General features: G+C 49.5%; 1 protein-coding gene and 1 long non-coding RNA gene across 2 annotated transcripts in view; one reads left to right on the top strand and one right to left on the bottom strand.

The window, feature by feature from the left end:
* plekhg2 (pleckstrin homology domain containing, family G (with RhoGef domain) member 2) overlaps positions 1 to 22,668 on the bottom strand; it is a 43,133-nt gene extending 20,465 nt beyond the window's left edge. The window contains exons 1-3 of the mRNA XM_088627508.1: positions 21,849 to 22,668; positions 9,443 to 9,520; positions 979 to 1,379 (exon numbers count right to left, since the gene is read on the bottom strand). Coding sequence (XP_088483634.1) covers positions 979 to 1,379; positions 9,443 to 9,491 — 450 coding nt within the window. The 5' untranslated portion in view covers positions 9,492 to 9,520; positions 21,849 to 22,668. The remainder of the gene's footprint in view (positions 1 to 978; positions 1,380 to 9,442; positions 9,521 to 21,848) is intronic.
* Positions 22,669 to 22,887: 219 nt separating this feature from the next.
* Positions 22,888 to 24,769, top strand: LOC148672091 (uncharacterized). The gene is made up of 2 exons (XR_015935658.1): positions 22,888 to 22,962; positions 23,081 to 24,769. It is a non-coding gene; the product is annotated as an uncharacterized LOC148672091 (long non-coding RNA).
* The last annotated feature ends 3,073 nt before the right edge of the window (positions 24,770 to 27,842 follow it).

Raw genomic sequence — 27,842 nt, 5'->3', positions numbered from 1 at the left:
GCAGCGTGACCCGGGTTCGAACCCGTGTCCCGTGGATCAAGCACCTGATCCATCCCAGTACTGCCATTCATTCCAGAATTATAGGTACTGCAGTCCCACATCAGCACTTTCCATCAAGGAATACAAGGAAAAGATGAGGATACAAAAGCCTCAGACAGTGCCATGTGGAAGCTCTTTGTGTAAACTGAGGGTCGAGAAGACACTATACAGGAGGAATATTTTTTCCCAAATTATTTTCTCAGAAGAACCCGTGCAATGTTTCTGTGTTCTACTTTTGCTTACATCTCAGGCTATTTAATTGGACCGTAAAGTCTACTCTTTCTGCACTGCATTTAAATTGAATAATAATAATAATTGCTCGCACTTACATAGCACTCTTCTGGACATTGCACTCAAGGTTCTTTACAGGTAATGGGGATCCTCTCCCCACCACCAGTGTGTACCCCCACCTGGAAGATGGTCCAGTCTGCTCCCCACTCACCAGCTCTCAGTGGGGAGGAGAGCAGAGTGATGGAGCCAGTTCAAAGATGGGGATTATTAGGAGGCCATGACTGGTAAAGGCCAGAGGGAAAGTTGGCCAGGACACCAGGGTAACACCCCTACTCTTTTCGAGAAATGCCCTGGGATTTGTAATGACCACAGAGAGTCAGGACCAAGGTGCTATGTTTTATCCAAAGGACACCTCCTTTTTACAGTGAAGTGTCCCCGTCACTATACTAGTGTATTAGGCTCCACACAGACTGCAGGGTGAGCGCCCCCTACTGGCCCCACTAACACCTCTTCCAGCAGCAGCCTCAGCTCTCCCAGGAGTCTCCCCTCCAGGTACTGGCCGGGCTCACACTGCTGGGCTCCAGTTGGCTGCCAGCTGGGAGCTGCAGGGTGATGTGGCTGCTGGCACCTGATATAAAGGTGTGTTTCTCCTATCCCAGGCCCTGTGCCCTGCCCTTCCCCGGCGTCCGCGATGAATCCCAGGCTTACCTCCACGATGCTCTTCAGGTCCCGCACGTAGGCCTGCTCCGTCTCCACGATCTCCAGGACCACGCGGTCCAGGCGGGACAGCTTGGCGCGGCCCGCGTCGCCCAGGGCGGCCAGGGCGTGGCCCGCGCGGCCCCGCTCCTCCAGCTGGGACAGCGGCGTGAGGTCCAGGCTGATGTCGCTGCCGTTGCGCTGGGGCGGGGCGTACGGCAGGGACCCGCCACCGCCGCCGGGCCCGTCCTGCAGGGAGGCGGAGGAGGCGGAGGAGCTGAGGCTGGCGGCGCGGTCGCTGTCCGAGCACACGGTGTTGACGGAGGTGCAGCTGCCGCGGCAGGCGGGCTCCGCGGACGCCATCCTGCCCACGATGCTGCTCAGAGACGAGACGGAGGAGGGCCGCTGGGCAGCTGCGGGCAGAGGGGACAGGAAGACGGGTCAGGCCATGCACCGAGCAGAGAGGGCTCCCGGATACGACTGCATCGCAAGAATTCATCACTCTGGATCTGGATCACAAGAATTCATCACTCTGGATCTGGATCGCAAGAATTCATCACTCTGGATCTGGATCGCAAGAATTCATCACTCCGGATCTGGATCACAAGAATTTTAAAGAGCACGGCATCATCTCGAGGTGTTCAAGCGGGGATCTACATCCAGAATCCTGAACCCTGACCACGCCGCCACACTGCTGCCTCACTGTTAGTGAGCAGAATGGTCTAACAGCTACGTCTGCGCACATCAAGTGTTTTGAGACTTTGCATGTGTGTCTGCAGGGTTCTTAGCCATATCTTTCATTTTGCACTTGATCAACACCTGATTTAACTTCTTATCCACCTCATCAGTTGTATTAGGTCATTGAATTCTGAGAGGGCACGGAAACCTGAAACAAAAGCAGCGCAACAGGACTGGGACCGATCCAGCTGCAAACCGAGTGTCTTAGTTAAGACTCCCTTCTTTGCCTCTCTCTTGCAAACGTTTAAAAACGATGCTGTTCAGCCTGCAGCAAGTGGAAATGTCTTCCTCCTGGGCACAGATGCCCTGTCTGCGGGCACTGAGGGGGCACGTTGGCACTTCGCTGCAGGAAGCTCAGCAGAGCCCCGAAGAGGCCTGGCACGGTGTTTCAGTTTCTCTTTCACAATCAATCCCACTGAAACAGCGGTGGGGATCAGCAGTCAGCAGGGGCTGGATGGGCCTGACATGGGGGACTCGGGGTGAAAAGTGGGGTACATCACAGACGGTCTCAGGAGAGGCGCGCCGTTTCAGCCCACTTTTCCACCCAACATCCCTCCACGCAGTTTGCCCACTTCGTGAAGAAGGAAGCACACAGACCACGATGAGACATCCTGACACACGACGGGAAAGAGCGCTCTGTGACAGGAGACATGAAAAAAGTTCTGCCTCGATCTGCACCCTCTGTGTTTTCACTATTTCAGTTTCTGCCCTTACCCAAATGAACAGCGATTATGATCTCTGCTGTTTTGCTTTACAGACAAAATCCTGTTTACAATGAGTACAGAGCTCATGTCCTCAGCTTACACTTGAACCCACAACCCTCCTCTGTGCTGCGGCATGTGACAGGCATCCCATAGATCAAGGGCCCCAAGGGCCTCAATCCTGCAGGTTCTCCAGGTCTCTGGAAATCAGCAGCTTAACTCTTGCAAGGGCTGCCCTTGGCAAGCAAACTAGTACAGCATTCTCACACTGTTACTGCATTGCCAACTTTAAAACCTCAATTAATCAAACAAGCTGCTTGACTGAAACAGTCGCAAGGTGTTTTCTCTGCACGGGGCCAAGGGCCCTTGACAGGACCAATGATGGGATCTCGTGCAGTACAGTGTGCTGGAGGCAAGTTTGAATCTCACTGAGGTGAATCCGCTGGAAGTGCAGAGGCAAGCCATTGCAATGGGAGACCAGAGGAAGTGAGTGAAACTGACCCAGTTCTGGAGTCAGCCCTCTGCGCAATTTAATTTAATTCAGCTGCGATCAGCCCAAGCTGATAAACACAACAAACAGTTTTCTCTTCAAATTCCTCAGCCTTAACCACACACCTTGCAGCAGTGCTGCAATATTATTTTTTTAATCCTTGATCCAATCAGAGAACTGTAAAGAAAAATCGAATGCTTCTTTGGCATTCAGTGCACACTCAGCTAGAAATGCAAGAAAAGCAATTCAAACACTTTCTCTCCAGATTTTGCACCAGATGTATATTGAGTGCTGCTTATGTTGGACTGAAGCAGTGATTTGTAGGTCGTAAGACAAACCCAGGAGCAGGCGGGGGAAACAGGCAAGCAACAGGCGAGTGTAGTAAACAGACAGGGGAAACAGGCAAAGCACAGTCATAGCAAGCAGAGCCCAAACCCAGGTGACACTGAGCAGCAGCACAGAGCACAAAGGGAGATCTACGAACAGGGTTGAGGGAAGCAAGAAAAGTTCGTTACCCAGTAAAACGCAGTTCAAAGGCACACAGGGTATATCCGGGAGAGAAGGTCAAAACAAAGCAGGGTCAAGCACCCAAGTGACATACAAGACAGGGAACTGGGGATTTAGAGGAGTGTACAACTTGAGAGGCTCAGAGTAAAGACTATCACAGAGCCCAGAGCACTGCCAGATCTGACCTCAAGCAGTCTGATGCACCTGAGAAGGAAGAGGTCCTGATTACCCACAGGTGAAACAAGCTTCCTGGCTTCCTGCATATGCATGGCAACCAGCCCTGACTGACAGGTAAGTAGAGGCGTGACCAGCACGATAAGATGGTATCAAACAGCTGGTGAGGCTGACAGAACACAAGACATGTGTTTGACATCTCTTCCTCAGTGAAACAGAATTCTCAAGAGAGTTTCTTGGAAACTACGTGGAAATCCGTTTAAAAGAAAGAATAGACTTTCATCACACAAAAAGGAAAAAAAAGACATCTTTATATAAAGGGTGTGAGAGGGTGGAACAAGGTACTCACCCATGTAGCTGAAGGCAATATTTTGGCTTTCTTTAATGAAATAGCTTATTGAGATCCTGGTTTCAATTAACCAATTAACTGCTAAATTCCAAATGGGCAAGAGGGGCAGAATGGCCTCCTGCCAGCATTCTTATGTTCTCATGAGCTAAATCCTAGTTAACTCTTCAAGATCGGACTCTTAAGTGTCCTGTCAGCGGTGCTTTCTACTAGAACTCATTCTTTAATAAGCCCTGCTGCCCTGCTCCCCCAGACACTACTGTAACTTCGTCCACAACTCATGGCAGGACTTTCCAGACAATGTCTTTCTCCCATCGGAGCCTCGCACTAAATGCATTTGGATTCATTTGGCCAAAAGACTGGTCAGGAAGACAGGCTCGGCTTCTGGAGATAAATGTTGGCGATAACGTCTATTTTCCTTGTGTTGAAGTGCCAGTGAAGATTCCAGTGAAATGACTCCTCTTTCTCTCTCTGCTGTCTGTCTGCGCTGATGCCTCAACACCTCATTTTTCAGCCAGGCCCTGGTGCTTGCTTTCCTGTTCCTGCGAGCGGAGCGGAGGTCTGGCCTGACTCCTTTGTTCTGAAAATCCTTTTCATAATAGGCCAATATATACTGTTCTCCTGACCCAGCTGTCAGATGCCTTCTATTGCCTAGGATACAGCGGTGCAATTAAATCCCACGTTTTATTCAGATTGTATTTGTTGTGCATTAAAGTTCTATCATTCTTGCACTACCATATCTTATACTTTCCAAACACTTAATTAGCACAACTGTACTATTAGTGCACTGATCTGTATTTAATCGGTGTGACTGTCATACTGATGCACTGATCTGTTTTTCATGGGCACTTTTTCTGCCCACGTATGTAAGGGTGTCTGCTAGGCATGCATATGGTAAAACAAAACCTCCCACTTTCTCTTTGGAAAATTCACACTCAGAGCAAAACCTCGACTGACGGTAAGAAGCGCAGTGCCTCCTGCCGCAGCGGCAGACGCTGTGGCTCCTGGCCAATCAGGGGCAGCCACCCTCTCGTCTCCCTCAACGTGAAGACAGGTAGGAGATGCAAGCAAGTCGCAAAGGCGGGGTGGAGAGACGGGGAGACGGGCGGCCAGGTTGAGTGAACAGTCAGCTGCTTCCTTTGAAACCGACTTCCTGTGCCTCTGTGCATCTGCTCACTGAGCCGTTCCTCGCTGCGACAGTGCAAAACAACAGCACCAAATTTAGACAAGGTGCGAGGCGCAATCACCTGACACGAGCGCTCGAGATGATGGAGCTGTACCAGCACTTCGTGCCCACTGACCTACCTCCATGGCTGGTAAGAAATGCAGTCACTAGCCCTGGCCTTGGCTGATGGTCATGCCTGACCCTAATCCATCTCATGACCCTGGGCTCACTTCACACTACGGATGAGCCGCTGTCCCTCCTTGTAGATTCCCTAGTGTCCCGTTCCTCACCCTTTGGTGTGTGAGCCGGAGAATATCAGTGGTTCCTTATGCATATCTACTAATATTGCCCCTTGACCCGCTGTGCTGTCTGTACCTTCTGGGCTCCAGCAGTGCAGGGTGGAAAACAGAGACAATTTTCCATAGAGTGTAAGGCAGAAAAGCTTTTTTTAATAGAGTGTCTTATTCCTCTGTCTCACACTGTGTTTCTGTTAACACTTTTTGCTTATTTATTTTCACAGCCAGTTCCTGTATGACAAAAAGCGGGGCTGCAGTCATGAAACAGTGCCAGGTGGTCTATTTAACAGAGGTGCTGCCATGACAGTGGAGTGTGCACAGACACCCACACTCACACACACTCACACACTGACACACTCACATACACACTCACACTCACTCTCACACTCACACACTCACACTCACTCACACACTGACACACTCACATACACACTCACACTCACTCTCACACTCACACACTCACACTCACTCTCACACTCACACACTGACACACTCACACACACTTACTCACACTCACACACTTACACAAACACACACTCACACACACTCACACACTGACACAAACATACACTCACACTCACTCACACACTGACACACTCACATACACACTCACACTCACTCTCACACTCACACACTCACACTCACTCTCACACTGACACACTCACATACACACTCACACTCACTCTCACACACCCACACTCACACACACTCACACACTGACACACTCACATACACACTCACACTCACTCTCACACTCACACACACTTACACACTTACACAAACATACACTCACACTCACACACTGACACTCACACTCACTCTCACACTCACACACTCACACTCACTCTCACACACTCACACACTCAGACACACACACACTCTCACACTCACACGGACACACTCACGCACACTCACACACTTACACAAACATACACTTACACTCACACACACACTCACACTCACTCTTACACCCACACACACTCACACACACACTCACACACTCACTCACACTCACACACACTCTCACACACGCACACACTCACACACACTCACACAAACATACACTCACACTCACTCTCACACTTACACAAACACACCTACACACACTCAATAACTCTTACACACTCACACTCACTCGCACACACTCACTCACAGTCATAGTCACCCACACTCACACACACTCACACACTCATTCACACACACAGTCATACACTCAGTCACAGACTCACACTAACAAATACTCACTCACACACAAAGACACCATCACTCACATGAACATGCACACAAACACACACACACACACTCAGAAGATACACAGGAGGAAACCAAAAATGACAGATGAATTTCTAGACAACTGTTAAGACTGTATTAAAACATTTTTGGTCTTCGGTCTTTCACAAACACTGTGAAAGGGATGTCCTTAAAGAGCTCTTCTCTGAAGTAAAGCTGCATTTAATGAATTGACTGACTTGATTTACTGAATTCTTATCAATAGAAATATAATTAGGCTCACCCAGTGTCATTGGAGGAGTAGCATAATACGTACAATTATTAAGGCACACAAGTGGTTAATTGATGAACAAAGCGTGAGGAGAAGAAGTTACAGAGACCCCTATATGTCCAGGATCAGATCTTCATTTTAGAAATCCCTGGACATTAGCATTTCAGACCTGTCATAAGAATTTCACATCATATCCAACTATTATTAAAAAAATTCCAGTGCATTTTTGCCATTTTGAATACATTGCATCATGCGAGATAAAAAAATACCAAATAAACAGTACTCTGTTATTTGGATGCCTATCTTTTTATCAGTTTATCTTGGAATGGAGACAGGCCATCTGTCGAGCACCTGCCTACCTGCACGTAAGTTTCCCCCCGTGCTCCAGGACTGACGATACAGACCAGCTCGGCAGTACGCTGGCTCAGTCTGAGCCTCTGAAGATTACAGCCAGTAACCACTCAGCTCACTCAAGCGGTCCTCTGATCTCTCCCAAGCGCTGTCTTGTACAAACTGAATTCAAACCCAGCCCAAAGCCACCTGCTCTGTCCTCGCCAAGCTTTTATTCTGGACAGAACCACGGGCGAGCCTGCCTGCACTGAAGAGAAATGAAAATAGCCGTCTTTGTTGTTTGCAGTTTACCTCTGTTCATTCGGAATAGCCTTGACCTGATGCCCCGGTGCTGTCCGGCGCTCGTCTCCGGCTCATCTTGAACACAAAACGGGCTCCTTCTTGCCAGTGAGAGTGTGAGAGGGTGAGAGGCTGAGGAGTGCTACCCAGAGTGACAGAACGCGAAGGGGAGAGAGAACTAGCCTACCTTAGAACCTGCCCTTTTTTTTCTAAACACAGTTTCCTGTTTTAGCTCTTTTTTTTTTTTTGTCGGCGACAGCCGCGCGGCTGCCTGTTTTTCTTGAAATCGGGTGTCGGGGAGAGGTGTGAGCTGGCAAGAGCCCTTTTCATGTCGAATCGTAAGGACGAGAGAAAAACAAGACCAGTTGCAACATCTGGGCTGCGCAGGGAATCTGTTTCAAACCCTGCTCTTCAAAGGCTTTTCGCGTGCTATTGATCGAGTAAATGCTTGAATGCAACAATGTCGAAACATAGCTGTTTTAAGATACAGCCAGCGCAGTTCTCTCGCTGCTCAAGCTGTGCAGCTGACTCTCTGTATGAATGGGTCTGTACCTGAGGAACGCCAGTAGGATGTGGTTTACCTTGAAACTCCTCCACACTCAGCTAAAAAGGCTACCTTGGGGTTGCTAGGCAACAGGATGAAAGCGCAGGCAGTAGGCCGCGCTGAGTTGTTATGTTGTCCCATACAGTAGGCCGGCCTCTTTAAGGGCCTTTGAAGACATATCAAAATAATAAAACACTCACAGGCAAAGAAACATGAACCAAACAGCAACTCCTGCCCAGAAATAGTACAGTGACGAACACAGGAGCTTTCTTGTCTCTGTATCTGTCTTCTCTCTTTCAAGTACACATTTTTTTCCCCCAAAATAACCAGGCCTCTGTCTGTTTGCATGCATGAAAAAACAAAAACAAAAAAAAAACAAGGCCTCTGTGTGGTCATATTAACATTGGCAAACCGTAGCTCGTAGCTCCTTATTAGTGAGCTCTTACTCGGATCCAAGCGGTACTTGTGAGAAATGAATGCAGACCTCAGCTCAGGACTTCAGCTCAGGACTTTGGCTCAACCTAAGCAAATAAGCAGGCTTTGGGTGCGTACGTGTTTTGATTTGATGAGTCATGGTGTAGGACCAAGTAAATAGACTCTCTTAAATAGACTTCTCCCAAACAGGGGGGTTGATGGAGGGGGCGGGGGTCACTGAAATGTTCCTTTTGGGGGGGAAGAGGAGCTGGGGGACTCACAAATGCCATTTGTTTTTCTTTCACCTTGGTTCTGTCTTGCTCCTGGAGCTCTGCAGTGCCCACAGTCTAACTCGGGCTCAGGAGAAGGGTCACACACAGCTGACCCTGGCTTCCAGACTCTGATGAGCACTGGTCTGATTGCCTGAGCCATGTGGGGAATCCCTGAAAGGTCTCTGTGAACTGAACTCTTCTTAAGTACCACTCCTTTAGCAGCGGGCAGAGCGGTGGCTCTGTGGCTCAGGATCTGCGCCTGTGGCTGGAAGGTTGCCGGTTTGTATCCTGCAGCCGGCAGAGGAATCCTACTCTGTTGGGCCCCTGAGCAAGGCCCTTAACCCCAACTGCTCCAGGGGCGCCGTAGAAATGGCTGACCCTGTGCTCTGACCCCAAGCTTCTCTCCCTGTCTGTGTGTCTCATGGAGAGCGAGCTGGGGTCTGCGAAAAGACAAATTCCTAATGCAAGAAATTGTAATATGGCCAAAAAAAGTGATCTTTTTAAAATCTTTTCCTTCATAGTCCCAAGGCAGCCCAAGAACGGGCTGGTTTTATTGTTTTGAAGCTTGTTGCTTCTTCCTTACAGCAGCAGGGGAGTGAAAAGCAACAGTGGAGGGACACGCCCCTCTGCACACCTCACACCTCACACTCACACACTGGCCACTGGGACTGGCGTATGGGCGGACTGCGACCTCTGACCTTGGTGGCTGGGCTTCTTCTGTCCGCCGCGGCTCGCCCCCTCAGGCATGGTGTGACGCGATCACAGGAGGAGGAAGCCTGTGGACCAGGAAGACAAGCATGTAAAGAAACATCGATGGACAACAGATTTAGGTACACTGCTTTCACATCAGGGAAACCAAGCACTTGGGATCAGTTCCTCTACAGGACAATAGTCCTAACCCGTCTTTATTTAGGAAGCTGATTACCTAATCAGATATTCCTTGATAGTTAATTGCTAAATTTGTATGTGATCACTTCATTTGATGACCGCAAAAAGGTGTATTTTAACAGCCCTGTAACTAATCCTTAGCAATCTCACAACACCCAGAAGCATGAAGGACCAGTCCTGATCCTTGTGCTTAGACTCTTACATTGCTATTTATGAGTTTCATTTGAAAGAGAAAGGAGACAACCACAAAGAAAATAACATAAAGGGGAAAAAGAGTTATTTTGTGCTGGCACCATCAGTCAATTGACTCAAAAAGTCTTAAATTAAAAGCAATATCATTTGTTACAATTTACTGTCATTCATAACATTTTATTCACTATTACTACATACATAACCAATTCTGAAACGCAGCAGTGCTAAAGAGCTCTCCATCACAGGCAGCTGCCTGACATGGTCCCAGGCCCTGCGTTAGAGCAGAGCAGGAGAGCAGGATTGCACAGTCCTGCAATCCTGGCACAAAGAAAGTCTTCTCAGGACAATAGCGACAAAAGACTAAAGTTGAGGAGAATCAGCCCACATGAACAAATACAGTTAGCAAGGCTGCATCCCGAGCTAGCCCTGTGGCAGTGCTGTTCAGCTGTCCTGAGAGCAGAGCCCGATTACTTCCTCAAACCCATAGTTTGATATCCTGTGTAAGACATGGCGTGCAAACCACTTGAAGACCTGCAGACAGGATCAAAAGGAAATGTGGGTAGCTAACTAAGGTCCTAGGTTGTGGGAAAGAGGTGCATGATGGGTGCTCATTGATGGGCTTTTCAGGGCAAGACTCTCTTAACTCAGATTTTAGAATCGTTCTGAGTGGAACGGCTTCTCAATTAACACCCCTTATGTATCTGTTGGAGGCAGTCCATAGATGATATAAAAAAAAATAAACAAAATAAAAAGAGTTTATTCCAGAAAACCTCGGTTCAGTACAATGATGAACAATACTGATGCTTAGTTTTTATTTTCTGCCTTTGTGTTAATTTAATGGCAGAAAAGGCAGATAGAGATTATTATCAGATCATCAGGCTGACTCAACAAGACTGCTCACAGAGAAGTGTTAGTGTTTCTGTCTGAATCAGTCTTGGCCAACAGATTCTGTTGCGAGTTTAGCACTTACTGCCGATGCCAATGCTGAAAAGAAGAAAACATGCTCAGTGGATGGCAAGAGATGAAAACCAGTCAAAATGTTTCACAACAAACCTCCATAAAAGCATCTTAAAATGTGGGTTCTTAAGCATAACAATGATCTCACCACATCCGGGAGGTCGTTCACACGCGTCACCCAATCCAACAGTGTTCAATCTGTGAGTCCGTTAAGGTCGTGCACAGAGTCAGAGTGTTCACAAGCTATACTTGAGGGCTTTATGGTAAAATACTGTTGGCAGGACTTTGCCAATCTTGAGCCAATGCCTGAATCTGGCACATAGACACTGCCCATAACGGTCAGAGATGGCGGAAATAACTCAAAGACAACTGCAGGAGCAGAGCCTGGTCTTATCAGCTCGGGAATGCCTTCTTGCCTTCAGGAAGTGCAGAGCTGTCTGTTCTAGTGGTGCGAAGGCGATGCAGTTAAAAGCCCGAGCTCTGAATGCCGTGTTTGGAAGCCAGCGCACCACCAAAGAGAGTTGGGGGGGGGGGGTTGGGGGGGTTGGGGGGGTTACATATGTCATATTTGGCTCGGCCTCAGCAAAGTGAACTTTCATTATGCCATTCTCCCAATAATTCCCTCATTGCTTTCGCTCTGAGCAAGATGAAAAAAACACTCTGGAATTTTGTGCTTTATTATGAACCTTTAAAAAAAACAAAGAATGTGGGAAGTGGAAGTTATTGTTTAGAATAACTCTCTGCCCCCCTCCTGACAACCCTCAGTCCCGAGCTTGCTGGAGACTGCGCCTGTCCCGGCTCAGGCCTGAGCAAGGCCGCGGAGGGACAGATCTCAACCTCCCGAGAGCCTCCGTTCCTGTGTGCCAGGACCTGAGAACCTCATTTATCACCTTGCAGAGAGTCATGGGAAGAGGAGAACTTGGCAGGGCAGCAGATTGCATTCTGAGAAAGCACGGCCATGTGACAGGCTGCATCGAGGCCTCCAGGGTGTCGAAGTGGGAGTCAGATCGATGGCACCCCGTCTTCCTGCGGTGTGAGAGGGGGACATCGTAGCCCCTTGCGTTATCGTGCTTCAGCCTTCACGCTCGGGCTGCGGACGGCATGGATCTTTACAAGGCAGCTCCATCTCTCCCGAGATGTGTTTGGCTTCACGGCAGACCTGCTGTTCCGAGCTGCGCTGGGTCTCAGACCCATATTTTATTCCCCGTGACGGAACGCGTGTCCGCTCTCCCGAAGCAAATCCCCACTGCTTCTCTGGAGCGGGAGTTTTCTCCTGCTCGCTCCCAAAAACAGACAGCAAACAAGATCTGCTTCCAGTTTGTCATGGTTACAGAAAGTGTCTCCTCTCTCAGTCTTATTGCGAAAACACCAGTCATGTCCCGGCCGCTCCATCCCACATGTGCCTCTCTGGCTCCACAGCCAATTTCTGGGAAGTTCTGGATTGGGAATTGTGGCTGGCGCTTTCTCAATAATTCCTTCGTTTCAGCCCCCTCTGTCCAAAAAGATGCTGGTAGCAGGGGGGGTTTCAGGACAAAAGGAATAGTCCAACATCTGGCAAGGAAATTCAGGGGTGAAACTGAGGTCACCAGGACTTTTTTTGTGTTTTCCTTTGCAAGTATTCCGGTTATCCTCCCAAAGGCAGTAGACCCCCAATTTTCAAAGATTTGATAACCATCTCATTAAGATAAATGCTGCTGGAAATCCCAGGATGTTTTCTTAAAGATTTTACGGGTTACTTACAGCCTTACCTTCCAAGATACAGCTGAGCAGCTCTTACCCTTGTAAAAGAGGAGTAGATCCACAGACGGATATCTGGAGACTTGTCTTACTGGCATTCAAGGATGCAGATGGATCTCAGTGCAGCCAGCAGAACATGTCGCAACATGTGCACAATGATGATGACACGTTTTCCTCTCAGTTTTTGGAACTGTGACCCTGGCTCCTGAATACTGCTCTTAGGAAAAGCCTCCATTTGAGCTCGAGGGTGAATCCCACAATCCCAGAGAGAGGGAGCCCGGGCAGACCCAGGGCCCTTCGAGTGAGGAAGAACTTCTAGAATCGGAAAAAGGTGGAGGGGAGGAGAGTCTCTCAAAGGGAAAAGACCCAGGAGACAAGGAAAAGCATCTGGAAAAGCAATTGGTCTCTGTAGTTAAGTGGAAGTAGGAGAAGAAGGTGCGAAGGTTCTGTACTGAAGTGAGCTCTCACCACAGCAAAGGACTTTCTCCAGATTTCCAGGACACCTTTTTGCCTCATGTGCCCGAAAGCCACATGACCCCAAAAAGAAGCCCTTGTGCCCCAATCCGTCTTGTCCTCGACTCTAGCTGCTGTTTGGATGGGTCAGGCTTTTCTGCCCAAGGCGGTGATTTTTGCTTCACTGCGATTGTTTAAAGAAAGTAAATACAAACTATTTTTCTAATTGCTTCCAGCCCGTTGGCCTCTCTTGCATTTCGCTTCCTGTGGAATAGGAAGAAAGCGGGTTTTGGGCAGCGCTGTCTGCGTGTCAGTGTGTGAACCGTCGAAGAACAAACAGGCCTGATGACAATCGCAAGGGCAACAACCCTCCCAAACACGACGCTGCAGGGCAGGGACAGCAGGGCTGGCTTCACCCTCACTGAGACGAGAGTCTAGATTCAAAAGGCCTGCATTGTTCCTATTGTAACTTTCACTTCCTCTGGGTGGCGACCAAATGCTCATTCACTCCTGAAAATGGAGAAGAGCTTTTTTTCTTTCTTCCTGCTTGGCCTTGCTTGTTCCTTGGCGTCTCATTGTGTGTGGAGCTGCAGCGGCAAGGCTCGGCCAGCGGGCTCTCTCGCTGGAGCTGGTGCTGACAGGCCAAGGAGATCTGGGCCGACGCCCCCCCAGGGCGTGACAGAGAGCGTGCGGCCCTCTGGGCTCCTGAGGAGCCTGGGACAGAGACATTCACTCCTGCTCCTGGAAGGCCGGGATCCTCCGGGCTTCGTAGGTAACTTACCATCATCCATCACAACCTGGAAGCAAGAGCAGTGAAGTCCAGGGAAGTGAACATGGGAGTCCGGGGTGGAAGGAAGGAAAACCAGGGCTCAGCGGCCTGCTGGGTGCAAGGGTGAAGATTAGGGGCTGGGATTGCTGGGGCCGTGATGGGCTTGAGCACACGGGAGCTGGAACAGTGAGGAGCAGCGCTCAGGTAGCTGGAAAGAGGCTCTGCTCACTGGGCACCAGCAGAACGCCCAGCTGTAGAAAGGGATACACGACTAAGCTGCTTTGGATATAAACGTCAGGCAAATAAGTGAACTAGGATGAATAACAGGGCTCCAAGAGGACAGGGGTGGAGGGGAAGTCGGTCTGTGGCAGGTAAAGGAAAGGCAGCAACATAAGCATGGCAGGACAGGGAGAGAGCTTGCACTGCTGTCTGAAAACCGAGAGGGAAGAGCGATCCATCGACAGGCCTTAAGACAAGCTGCTCTGGCTTCCTGGGAGGGAGAAGCACCTTCCTTGATCGAACCCGGTGCTGCAGCAGGGCTGTTGGCCCTTCCAACAGCTCTAGAAGAACAGCAGAACTTTGGCCTTCCAACCAGCTGACACGTGCCCGTGTTTAGAAGATAAAGGCATAACGGGAAGCAGGCTCACTGCAGGGCCTGTTCAGCCCGGAGCTGCTGGAGCACAACAAAACATTTCATAGTAGCTGGGATTAAATGGTTCAGACTGGCCTGGCACATGATCCAGGTATTTGGGAACTGGAGACATCTTTAAGCTGCACAGGAGAAGGTACAGTGGTCCCTAATTAATGAGCTACACTCATTAATCATTCATCAATCATTGGGTATTGATTAAATAGTCTAACCCCACTTACACCCCTCTGTTCTTGCACTGACCTCAAAACACTGCCACTGCTGAATTTTGCACACAGCTGCTATCTAAATGCTCATTAGAATTATAGCTGCTCCCCTTTTCTTGTCTTCAAGAATTGTGATATAATTTTCTATGTCAGTGTTACATCATCTGTCATCTGTCATGTCATTTGTCATGAAAAGAAAACACACAAGAAAGCAGTTCATTGTACTCAGGTACACATGACGATAAACTTGGACTTGAACTTGAATGGTGCATCTCTCAATGGCTTCATCAAAAGCTTGCAGGTGCCCTGCAGGGGCCCAGGAGCAGAGCTTGCTGTTGCTCTGAAAGTCAAGTGAGCTCTGGCCAACTAAAGCGCACCCATTCCCAGCGGCACTCTGCCAGTCGTGCCCAGAGATCAGGAGGCTGGAGAGAGCTACTGAAAGAGGAACAGTGCCAATGTAAAGGAAGTGTGTTTCACAGTTACGGTTTGTACCAGGATGCTGTTACATTTCCACAAAAGAAAAAAAATCCCTGAAGCCAGTCAGAAAAAATGGCAGGAAGGCTGCGACGCCCTTTTGCTCAATGGAGTCAACATAAATACGTCTCCAAGACCTGCAAAGAATGGAGCCATAAAAAGCGAGCAGGCCCAGGTCATAACTATATTTATCACAGAGCTTCGCTCTCTAATTATAGTGTTGATGATTACCTGTCATCAGGAGCGACAGAAAAAAAATACTACAGACATAATGAGGCTCCAGGAGGGAGGCAGTGCAGCTTTGTGGGCAAGGCTGATAGACTAGGAGAGGGGTCGAGGCAGAGAGAGGCAGTGTGGCCTGAGGAGAGGAATCAGAGGGAGGCAGTGTGGCCTCAGGAGAGGAGAGGGAGTGAGGCAGAGGGAGGCAGTGTGAAGAGAGGAGAGGATGTGAGGCAGAGGGAGGCAGTGTGAAGAGAGGAGAGGACGTGAGGCAGAGGGAGGCAGTGTGAAGAGAGGAGAGGACGTGAGGCAGAGGGAGGCAGTGTGAAGAGAGGAGAGGACGTGAGGCAGAGGGAGGCAGTGTGAAGAGAGGAGAGGACGTGAGGCAGAGGGAGGTAGTGTGAAGAGAGGAGAGGACGTGAGGCAGAGGGAGGCAGTGTGGCCTCAGGAGAGGAGAGGGGAGCCGTGGAGCCAGGGAGAGGCTGGGGACAGTAAGGACATGTCTCAGTGCACAGCTGTCAGAGCTGCTCCCCAGCAGACACAGGCTCTGCTTCTCCCTGCTCCCTCCGAGCAGCAGCTCCTTGCAGGGAGAAAAGCACCAAGTTTATTTCATCTGCTTTCACATCCAATGCGGTTACTTGCTACATTTACATTTTTTCTTCAGACAAAATGAGGAACACATTTTTTTTTCCAACAGAAAAAGGCTTTGAAGCCCGTCTGGAGGGACTGCCACACGAGATGAGACACAGGGGGGCAAGAAAGGAGAGAGCAGTGAACTTCCAGGGGGAATTCCAGCCACTGCTCTCCTCGCCACAGCAGAGCTCAGCCGGCACACCGGCAGGGAAGCTGGGAAGACGGGAAGCTGCTGTGAGGTCCCAGCATTCCGTCTGTGAGCGAGAGTGAAGAGAGACGAGGCTGAGACAGGTCGTCTCTCTCTGCCCTGCTTTTCTCACCCTTTCTTGACGGACCCGATCCCTGGCGCCCGAGGGGTGAAACACACAGCACAAACACACAGACCTGACCTGAGTAAGCAGGATTTTGCAGAGCCCAAATAAAAGTAGTTGATTCGTCAGTATTTAATCAGTTCAGATTCTGAAGAAGGTCAGTGTTTGGTCAGCACTGCTAAACGCAGGTGTCACATCTGTGGCTGAAATGTAAGCAGGGTCACAGTGCATCACAGCAAAGCTATGATGTAAGCATGATCACAGAGAGTCACAGCACAGCTATGATGTAATCATGGTCACAGAGAGTCACAGCACAGCTATGATGTAATCACGGTCACAGAGAGTCACAGCACAGCTATGATGTAATCATGGTCAGAAAGAGTCACAGGAGTCCATGCTCTCTGAATGATGAATGGTAAGGTGTGGGAACTCTTTGTTTTAGGAAAATGTTAGCTTCTGAACAATTTCAGAAACTGGAGATGTTTTCACCCAGACTGGTCTGTTTCCCTCCACATTCTATTCTGGTCTGGACCGCAGTCTTGACACTTTACTACACTTGCACTGCGCTGTCTCGCTCGGCAATGAGAGCGCCATCATATTTGTCGGCATTGCAAGAGCCTTTGAGGAGAGAGGCAGAGACTGTGCTTTTTAAAAGTAAAGGAAAGTGCATCTAAGACCAAGGACAGCAGGCTCTTACACAAAGGGTTTTTGTTATATTGTTGAAACAGATTTCCTGGGATTTTTTTAAAAAACAGCTGGATGTGAACCTAAGCTCAATTAGCTACTGGCATCCAACGAGCATAATGGGTCAAATGGTCTCTTCTGTTCTGGACTTTTGTGTCATAATCCCCTGTAGAATCAAAGATGGGGAGTGTAACACCAGGTGAAAACATGTGGCTGTAGTGCTGGAATCCAGATGATAAAGATGCACAATCCCATAAGGGCTAATGCTTTTCGCAGAGAGAACTCAGAGGGTAGAAATGGCAGACCTCTGCTGTCCTCCTTTCTTCCAAAATGGAGCCCTTTGATTTCTCCGGCACAGGCTTGAATACCACGGTAGTTAAACCTTCCCTAAAAACACTGTGGCCTGAATCAAGAAGCAGAGGGATTCAGCAAAGGGTCTGGGAAACCCATTACAAATAGCAGGGGGGTAACTGGAGATTATAGCTATTCCTTCTGCCGCTGGACATTCTTGGCTGAGGTGGATAAGCGGATCGTCACTCCCGGGTGAAAAATGGGAGTGAGATATGGGAGCACATGAGAGTGGCCTAAAGCAGGGCAGCTCCTATCCAGGAGGAGGGCTGCGGTCCAGCAGGGTTTATAGCCCTCCGCAAATCATCAACAGGCTAAACGTGGGAGATGGGCTTCATTAACCTGCATGATGCCTTCAACTGGGGCTCTGGCAGAATCACACCCCGGAGACCCTGGGGCCCAGCAGGACCAGGATTCCGCAAGGAGGTACGGAGCATCTCCACAGGGCCTTTGCATCCATCCGAGACCCGAGAACACCAGCTCATCGGGCTTGCATGAGAACAAGCCCAGCCCCTTCCATTCCGCGCCACAGCTTGGCAGGCCTCTCTGAGCATCACCCCTTCTTCAGCACAAGTGCAATTACTGCATCACATTCCCAGGTGTTCTTGGATGATCGAAGTGATCGAAAATGGACTCCTGCTTCTGGATGCCAGCAAACTGTTCCACCAAAAAGGGCATCTGAAAAGGTGAATGTGTAAATCTCAGAGTAATGAGTCCCTCTGGGTAAGCCTAGTATCTTAGTAACCCTGGGACCCACAAAACCCTACAATAACATTTTCCCCACTTCAATGTCCCCACAGTGCGTTGGTGCTTCTGGGGCATGGGCAGGCTGAGCCAACAGATACAGATGGACTTCTTTCTCCCTTGTTCTGAGCTTGTGTTTCCTGCCTCGCTCCTCTGTCAGGCCTCTCCATTGCCCTTGCGGAAATCTCACTGTGCCGGATTCGCAGATCCTTTCTGCAGCCCCCCCAGCAATGTACCAGGGAACTGAACTGAACTGGGAGGACTGCGAATTTACTCAGCTGTGCCATTGTTTCACACAGCTTGTGGCTCGGCTTGCCATAGGCCTGTATGGCACACTGTTCATTCAGTGTGCTTAAGTACTCTTTACTTTTAGCACAGTATACGACAAGCAAACTTTTATGAGGGCTGAACAGCTCCATTCCTGCTTATTCACCTTTAGAAAGAATCACATGGAATTGCTCTTAATTGGGGATTCAATGGGTCACTGCACATGACCTCTGCTGACTGGTATTCAGTTTGTGTACAGAGTGCAGCGCTAATATTTAAAAAACAGCATTTTCACAACATCTGGAGATCTGGAGCATGAAGGCTGCAAGCTGCCCTCCAGCTGGACTCCAGAGCAGAGAGGGCTTGAGTTCCACCAGTTCTCCTTGGGAGCTGTTCCTGACACTGTGCATGTCTGAGCTCTTCTCACCTGCACCCTTCCTGGCCTGACTCTTTCACTTACAACCCCTGAGTCTCCTGAACTGAGCTCAAGAGGAGAGAGACGCCTGTGAGCACACATACACGCAGACTGCTGAGGCTTGCAGGCAAAGAAAGCAGGGGAGCTGGAAAGGAGAAAAGAAATTAGAGAGAGGAAAGGAGAGACAAAAAAGAGTGAAATAAGAGCTAACACAAGTGTCAGTCTGTCAGCCAGTTCCTCTCCTCCCCCTTTAAGCCGCCCCTGTGAAGCACTCAGCATGTAAAGCAGGATTTTTCAGAATTAAAATAAATGCTGTGCACATGGGCCCGAAATCAATTCCATATACTTCCAACATCCAACGGAAAGCTCTTTAGATTAGAAGACATTCTGGCTCTTTCTGTTACTTGAAATCGTCAGAAACCAACCCCCTCTTTCTGAAAAGTTTACTGAGGTGAATTTCTATGATAGGTTCTCAGTTTTACCGTCAATTAACATAACTTTTTGCGTCACTTTACAAAATAAAGGAACTAACACTACACTAACATCAATACTGATGAATACATCCTGAACCCCAATTCCTCTACACTAACATCAATACAGCCTGAACCCCAATTCCCTTACACTAACATCAATACAGCCTGAACCCCAATTCCCCTACACTAACATCAATACAGCCTGAACCCCAATTCCCTTACACTAACATCAATACAGCCTGAACCCCACTCCCCTACACTAACATCAATACAGCCTGAACCCCAATTCCCCTACACTAGCATCAATACAGCATGAACCCCAACTCCACTACACTCACATCAATACAGCCTGAACCCCACTCCCCTACACTAACATCAATACAGCCTGAACCCCAATTCCCCTACACTAACATCAAAAAAGCCTGAACCCCAATTCCCCTACACTAACATCAAAAAAGCCTGAACCCCAATTCCCCTACACTAACATCAATACAGCCTGAACCCCACTCCCCTACACTAATATCAATCCTCTTGAACACCAGCTCAACAAAACCACACTGCAGTTTGCTCAGCAGTCAGGATACTCCTGCAGGTTTCTGTGAGAAACCCGGCAGCCTGGTCTTCCCGGGCCAGAACCACGCCTCAGACAGTGTAACCGGACTGGCACTGTGCTGGAAGAGAACAGCAACGCTTTGCACAGGCCTGTCTGATCAGTACTGCAGCTTTCCTCTGCAGATGGAAAGGTGGACCAATGAAAAACAGGCTGTACTGTAGCAGGGACACTGACACGAACCCTGAACAGCCAGATAGAATTATTCATCTTTTTCCCATAGCGGCCTTTTGTATTCAAAGCAATCACTACACTGTAAGAATACACGCAGACACTTTTACATTTTAAAGGCGCATTGGCAGTAAAGGAGAAGAGGTGACTAGTGGGGAATGACCAAGCTCCCAGCACTGACACCGAAGGCCGCGGAGCAGGTTAGGCCACGAATGAGTTCAGAACAAGGACCCCCAACCCGCCCTCCGCAGCGAACAACAGCCTTCGTTTACAGTCGCTCAACCCGAGCGCCGGTTTACACAGCGGAGCCCAGTGGGATGTTTGATGTGCCCTCCCTGACTCGCCGGCATTCCTGCTATGCTGAGGAAAAACACAACATCTGCAGCGCAACACCAACCCTCCGGGGCGACCGTGCCTGCAAAGACCTCATTGTTCCGCCTGTTTCTGCCTGTGACTAATATCCTGAAATCCACATCGGACCCTTTTCCCCCTTTTTTATCATCACGAATTTACTTTCTTCGCTGCGAAGAGGAAGGAAACAGTCAGGTTTATCTGTACATACAAAAAGCACACGAATCTGCCTTATGATAACTGCAATTCTTGGGAAGCCAAGTGAAACAGACTACTTCACACTGCTTCTGTTCAGTCAGTAACCATCATCCCACCGTAGGACTTAAAAGCACAATGAAGAGCGATGTGGCAAGACGCGATTCGTCTCTGATGCTGCCGGGTGCAGGACAGCGGAGAGGATTGATCTCACTGGACGAGCGCATGAAAGCCCAGGTCCTGACCGAGCTGGGGTTTCAGCGAGTCCCGCGGTCGCCCGGGCCCTGCGCACTCCCGTGGACCGATTCAGCACGGTGACGTCAGCCGCCGGTGGAATTTGAGAACCGTCCTCCACCGCCTGCGGAGTCTGTATTAGCCTTAGTGGGCAAAGACTAGTCGGAGCCACAGACACCTTTCCAGACTGTAGCACCGCTCAAACTCTCTGGAGCCCCGGTTCCTCCGAGTATGGGCGTACTTTCAACTGAAATAATTTCATTCAGGGTGGTTTTTTTTTCGGTTGCACCGAATCGAAGGTCTAGTTAAATTCCCCAGGATATTCGATCTATTGAAAGAGACCCCTGTACCGCGCTTATAGGCATTGAACTGTTTGCCTGCCAGCAACATAACACGGGTGACCTCCGGTCAATAGGTGCGAGTTACAGACACTCCTAGAGCTGCAATCAGCCCCTAAACTGAGCTACATCTCAGTTTTATTGTAAAGATCCAATTATTCTGAACGTCCGGCGCTCGCACTTAACGGCACTTAACAGCGTCCTGTGCCCAGACAGCACGATATTTTCCCCTGTTGTCTCCGTTGATGCACGCAGTTATTTTGCCATCGTTTGCTAGCGCTGGACTTTTTAACCACTTGTACGCTTCACTGTGCGTTATTACACTTTGCCAGAGCAAAGTCTACCGCCGAATACAGTTTTTCTCAGCCCGAGGCGCTGTTTCAGAAGGCAAACTTGCCGATCAGCTGTGAAACTCGGACCTGCCTCCGCCTTAAACGGTTATGATCAACAGACAGACTATCGTGTCGTAAAATCTAAACCACGTCTTTGGTCTGGTTCCATGTTTTTGATGTCTGAATACGGCAAACGTCGGCATCATCTTAAAGAAAGGATTTATCTTTTTTTGTCGAACTCATCGACCAGTTGCGAAACCACGCTGTGTGACGGGTTTGGCCGTGCTTTCGGAAAATAATGATGATTTATAAACTTCAGCGATGGCAAACTGCGTAACAACGCACGGCCCGCCACTGGGCACACCTACTGTACACTCACTTACTCGGGGAAGAGCATTTGAACTTGTGCGCGACCAGCCCGAGCGCCCGGAAAGCGCACAGAAACCTCACGTACCTTGTTCGCGGGCGCGCTCGGCTGAGGCATCAAACACCGTCCCCGGGCGCTCAGCGGTCCTCCCCTCCGCCTCTCTGGCAAAATCCTTTGAGGACAAACGGGCTTGACACTTCACGCAATCGATAATCTCCCACTGCGATCGCATCGGACGGAATGAGCGCACGTTCTCCCGCAGGCAGGCGCACCGAGCTCGGCGGTCTGGGAGTTGTGTCCTCCTCACAAGAACATTCTCCGCTGACGACAGATGAAGACCCCCTTTTTTTCCCCCAGTTCCTGGATTCACATTGCTTTTGTTAGACTTGTTGCAGCGTAGAGATACCTTTCTGTCATATTATCGTTAATCATTGGCTTGTTTTCGATTTCCAGAGTTGGTTTGAAGTGCAAAGCGCTCAAATGCCCACGATGAAGTCGTGCATAATTGTTTAACTACCCACTCCCACACAATATTCTAGACAAAGCAAGTTTTTTTTTTTAATGCCACTCCAACATCAGTTTCGGAAACTGCAAAATGCGCCGAGAAAATAAGACGCTTTCCTTTTTTCTAGATCCAGCAGGATTCATCATCAAAGCAGTCGTTTCACGTCTTGAAACAAGCGACGTCTCATTGTCTTTATTCTCGTGATAAAAAAAGTCTTTTGACAGGACTTCAAAGAAAAACAAAATGCCCCTTAATGTGTCGTTTCAACAAGCGGTTTTTATTCAAAGGAAAACGAGTGCCCTCTCCGTGCAGAGAGGCGGAATCTGCCCGGAGCCGCTCTCCAGTGAGCTAAACCGAGGTCGGACCTCGGCAGAGCTCGGTTACCAACAGCAAGGTCCTCCCGCGAGTGGAAGAAAGCTGCGTGTCGCCCCCGGCACGAGACTGCTCCGCTAACTTCCTGCAGTGGGGCTCGGCGGAGAGTTAACCCTTCTGGCGCTGGGCTCTGCTCCACGAACGACCCACGAAGCCGCAACATCCCTCGTTATTTTGAAAGACCCGACACCCCCCGCCCACCGGCGGTCTGTACTTGAGAACAGAAAAGCAGGAATTCCACCGTTTTAATGCCGTTTTCCCATCCTGTTCTCTCTGCCCGTCAGTCTCCAGACGGGGGCAAAGGTTACGACCTAAGAGATGCCTGTAAGCACGGGTCAATATTTAAGAGGGTTCCAGTCTGTATCTGGAGGGGGGTGACATTAAATAACAAGTAGGTTAACATTAATTGTAGATTTCAACCAGGTGGTGTTTTGTTTTTTAGCTCTGGAACCCTGACTGGTCTAATGAAGAGGACCAGTGGTTTGAGCTGGAAGAGCCTTGCGGACAGGGGATCAGCTCCCTGACGCCAGTACATTTACAGCTACCAGCATGGAGAGCCAAGCACGGCCTCCATCCAGGGTGTGGAAACACGGGCTCCAGGCTTACGTTTTCCACATGTAAATGCAGCACTGTCTGTCCCTAGCCAGCGTGTACAAGGAAGCTGAAGAACCCCTTCAGTCCCTTCGAGCAGAAGCCTGTTCTCTCTCAGGCGCCCCTGTGAGACAAAGACTGCCAGCACATCCGCCTGAGCAAGATCAACGTCAGCCCTGGCCTCTACGGTATTAACAACGTCTCAGATGCGCCAGAGGCAACCTCTCCTTTCTTAATCTGAATCTGCTTAGAAAGTCTCTGCGGAGGGACAGACAAATTGTAGGAGGCACATACATTCCACATGGAGGTTTGGGCTTGATCAAAAATCAGCGTTAGAGAACAGTTACCAGCCAGTGTGGCTGGCTCATTTCCATCGGTCCTGGTCAACTGACTGCAACTGGCAGCCAGCAGGCACGAGCCTGGCCAGTACCTGGATGGGAGACCTCCTGGGAAAGCTGAGGTTGCTGTTGGAAGAGGTGTTAGTGGGACCAGTAGGGGGCGCTCACCCTGCGGTCTGTGTGGGTCCTAATGCCCCAGTGTACTGACAGGGACTCTAAACTGTAAAAAGGCGCCGTCCTTCGGATGAGACGTAACACCGAGGTCCTGACACTCCGTGGTCATTCAAAATCCCAGGGCATGAAAAGAGTAGAGCTGTAACCACAGTGTCCTGGTCAAATTTCCCCCTGGCCATTACCCATCATGGCCTCCTAATAACCCCCCTCTCTGAACTGGCTTCATCACTCTGCTCTCCTCCCCTCTGAGAGCTGGTGTGTGGGGAGCGGACTGGAGCATCATCCAGGTGGGGCTGCACACTGGTGGTGGTGGAGGGGATCCCCATTACCTGTAAAGCGCTTTGAGTGGAGTGTCCAGAAAAGTGCTATAGAAGTGTAAGGATATTATTATATTATAACAGCAGAAAATCTGAACAAGTCTTTACTGCCCCCATGAACTGGAGCCTAGACTGGCAGCTTGGTTTCTTTCCACACATCCTTCTGACTAAGGGGCTGTCGGTCCTTCTCTGTGTTCTCAAGTGGAAGGGTAGGGGGTCTCGTACAGCTGCTGGGGGTAGCTGTGTTACTCCCACTCAGTATTTTATACAGGTCTGTCTAGCCTGTGCACAGCTCTGTGTGATAAAAAGTGTTTCTTCACTGAACACGCTCGCTGGGGGGGCTTAGTCAAACCCAGAGCAGACAGGCTGATGCAAACCGAAGGGCCGCGGTCGGACTCGGGCCAGGCAAGGCTCTGCTGAACATCTGGTTTACCCCAAGCCCTTCAGCGAAGGAAGACAGCCAGATTTACGACCGCCAGCCACAAGAGAACAAACAGCCGGGATCCCCGGAGAACGGAGAGGCTGATCCCGAAGGCTTTGCACTGGAAGGAATGAGAACATGTAGGACTTCTAGTCAGGAAATCCACCGAGTGGATCAGAGTCAGAGTATGGATGCTGAATTCCCCCCAAATTTATACCAGGCTTGTTCACCAAAGAGAAGAAAGGGAATATTCTTGATCCATGCTGATAAAATCTTTTAAATGACACAAATCATTTCCTGCAGCATTTATTCCCGGTCGGTTTAACCAGCGATCCTACAGACTTGAGCCCAGTTAAAGAATGCCACCGTCCTGACATAACCGTGATGTCAGTCCAGCTGTTCTCAGAAGAGCCGTGCTTCAACGGGTACTTTTTTCTCCACACATAGTTTTTCATTCCAGTAACAGTCAGCTGTGACATGTTTCTGATAAAACAAAAAGTCGCCACTGTTACAACACTCACACAAAACAACTAAAAATAGAGTCCCAGTCTCTCCTGGGCTGTCTGAAGTCTGACTTCGCTCATTGTTGTCGGTGTGCTATGGAGCGGTTTCTCATTTACTTTCAGGAAATGTAGAGCATTTTTGTTTTTCACGGTGAGGCAGGGATCCTTCTTCCTGAGTGTCCAGCGCCAAGCTCATCTTCCCCAGCAGTCGCCAAAGAATCGGGGAAATATCTGACAGCACTTTCCTGTCTTTCAACTAGTTTGAACCTTGCAAATAGTTTTTCTTTGGCAGCACAGTCCAGCAAACCCTCCCTGTTAGCCCTTCGCTGCAAAGGAATATTCTTCCTTTTACTCCGAAGAGCCAGGAACAGGTTATGTGAGACACATCCACTGCAATTCAAAAATATACTTTGTTCTTTTCTTTCGGACAGAACGCGACACTATAGGCTCTCGATGGGCAGGACGGCCCTTTCCATTTTTCTTCGAACACTTCGGTATTTGTTGTTTTTGGTTGCAGAATGAAGCCTCACTGCTTCAGGAATTTGGCTCCTCGTTTTTCTCGTGCTCTTACTGCTCAGCAAACAGGCCCTTCTGTTCTCTGGGTACCGGAGGGGCCGTTGACCTTTGACCCTGCGGCCTGCCCTGCCGTGTGCTCAGGGCCGGTCACCCAGTGCGTGAGGGCCGGGCGTGTCAGCACCAGATTTACGACATCAGGGAGAGGCAGAGAGAGGCAGAGAACGAAGGGGTGAAGGAACTGGAGGGAAGGGAAAAGGCAAAGAGAGGGGGAGAGACACAAGGAGGAAAAAAAAGAGGAACAGAGGAAGGAAGAGAGGAGGGACAGAGGCGGGGGGGTGCATTCCAGGCCTGCGTCTAATCCTAACACAAACAAGCAGCGGCTTTAGGAAGCCTTCGGACGGACTGGGGGAAAGGCAGCAGAGGGAGGAGTGGAATCTTTTTCGCCGCAGAGCCGGAGCAAAGCCAGGTTCACAGCACGTTTGTTGTGTCTTGCGAGGAGCATTAGTAACCATGTAACTGTAACTCCAGACTCCCGGCGGAGGCGGAGACACTGAGCCGTGCCTTTCACTTCAGCCGGGTTCCAAACTCCCCCCGACCGCGCTGGTCCACACGAACAGAAGCGGGCCCTGTCAGCCAGTGTGTGGAAACAGCCAGGTCTAACCCGGGCCTGCTCGGTGCTTCCAGGACAATGGCTGTAACAACAAGCTGCTGAGGCAGGTATCAGCTTACGTTCTGGCTGTGGCTGCTCTTTAATTCACTCACACGACATTTCAAAGCATCTTTAATGAAGGTTTGCATGGAAGACTGAACCCTAATCCCGCGCTCTTCCGTCAGCAGGAATGTCGTGTCCCTGCTGCCTGTGCACTTCGCTTTTGCCCGCCTCTGTCTTCACAGCTCCCCCTCGCGGTGGGGGGGTGCCGAAGCCCCCAGTTCGGACAGCAGAGTGTAAATCACCGCTCTGCTACGCCTCATGGCAGTGGGTTTGTCTGAACTGCTGAAGTAGTGTCCAGTAAAAACCCAGTCCTGCGTACAGAAGTGTGGTGCACATTGTTTTATCGTGACAAAAGCTTCTGAAGGGGAATTTTGTCTGTGAAATCAGAAATAATCAGAAATGCAGGACTTTCCCCACAGTAACAGGGAAATGCATACATAAAAAACAAAGTAAAATATACATTTTTTTAAAACAAAGGTTTCAAGTTCAGGAATGTCAATGGTGCCCTATAGGAGTAGGTCAGTTTCTTTACCATGGGAGTTCGTGTTTCATATGGTTTAGGAAATTTTATACAATATATTTACAACATGTGAAATAAAGAGCTCATATAGTATTGATAAAAAGGCACAGGAACAATTTCCATTGGCTGTATTGATTTCAATTGTAAAAAAAAAGTCAACTCAGAAAGCAAATATATAGTATACAGTATATATTTTATTCTCATACAGTATTGTGTTTTACTTGTGATTTAACGGACACGCCTTCCACCTTATTAGGCTGTTAAAATGAGGGTTGACTGTAATAACAGCCAATGACAGATCCTGCAGATACTGACCAGGAGTGTGAAAGTGGCTGAAGAACAGTGGCTCTGTTTGTCCCTGGCCCATCCGGCTCAGAAGGCAACAGAACCAGCCCTGCTTAACCTAAAGTGACCTGACGCCCAGACTGCCTCTGCTGAAGAAGCCTGTGGGATCAAGACGATCAGGGGAAGATTAAGAATCCCCCTTGTGGGACACCGGGGTAAATCCCTCCGTGCTGGGTCTTGGGAACCCTGATACAATATGTTGGATTAAATCAGTCAAAGCCTCAGCGATGACCTATAGTGACCAAAATGATAGCCACTGCCTGGAGTACAGAAATTCTGCTGGTAGAGAAATTATAGGCCTCAGATGTACATCATAGTTAACCCGGTATTTTAAGCATTGTAAAGCACAGGGTCAGCAGAGGGAACTGTGTCATTTCCCTTTCATGCTGCCTGTTGGCCTGGGGAGGGGTGACACAGCCGATATTTACGCGGAGAGGATTCTGTCTGCGAAAGGCCCAGCAGTTTCGGTCTGGGACTGCGACACAAGGACGGCCCACCAGCCGCCAGCCCGCGAGGGAGCTGCTTGTGCAGAAGAGGCTGGCAGGGACCAGGACCAGGCTCAGGACCGCTCGGGGACGTAGTCTTCGACCGGGGCCAGCTGTTCTGTACACAGGGGTTCACCTCCATGTTGTCACGCTCGTGAACCCCTCCTCTTGAGGACGCTCCAGCCCTTCCTAGTTTAGTGTTCATCTCCTGCACCTGCCTCCGGATCCTGCCTCCTGTCCTGTAAAAGCCAGGCGTTCCTGCCAATCTGGGCTCAGCTCTGG

The sequence above is a fragment of the Lepisosteus platostomus genome, chromosome 4 (genome assembly GCF_059453375.1).
Source record: "Lepisosteus platostomus isolate fLepPlt1 chromosome 4, fLepPlt1.hap1, whole genome shotgun sequence".
NCBI classification, from domain to species: domain Eukaryota; kingdom Metazoa; phylum Chordata; class Actinopteri; order Semionotiformes; family Lepisosteidae; genus Lepisosteus; species Lepisosteus platostomus.
This window is presented reverse-complemented; position numbering and strand designations above follow the sequence as displayed.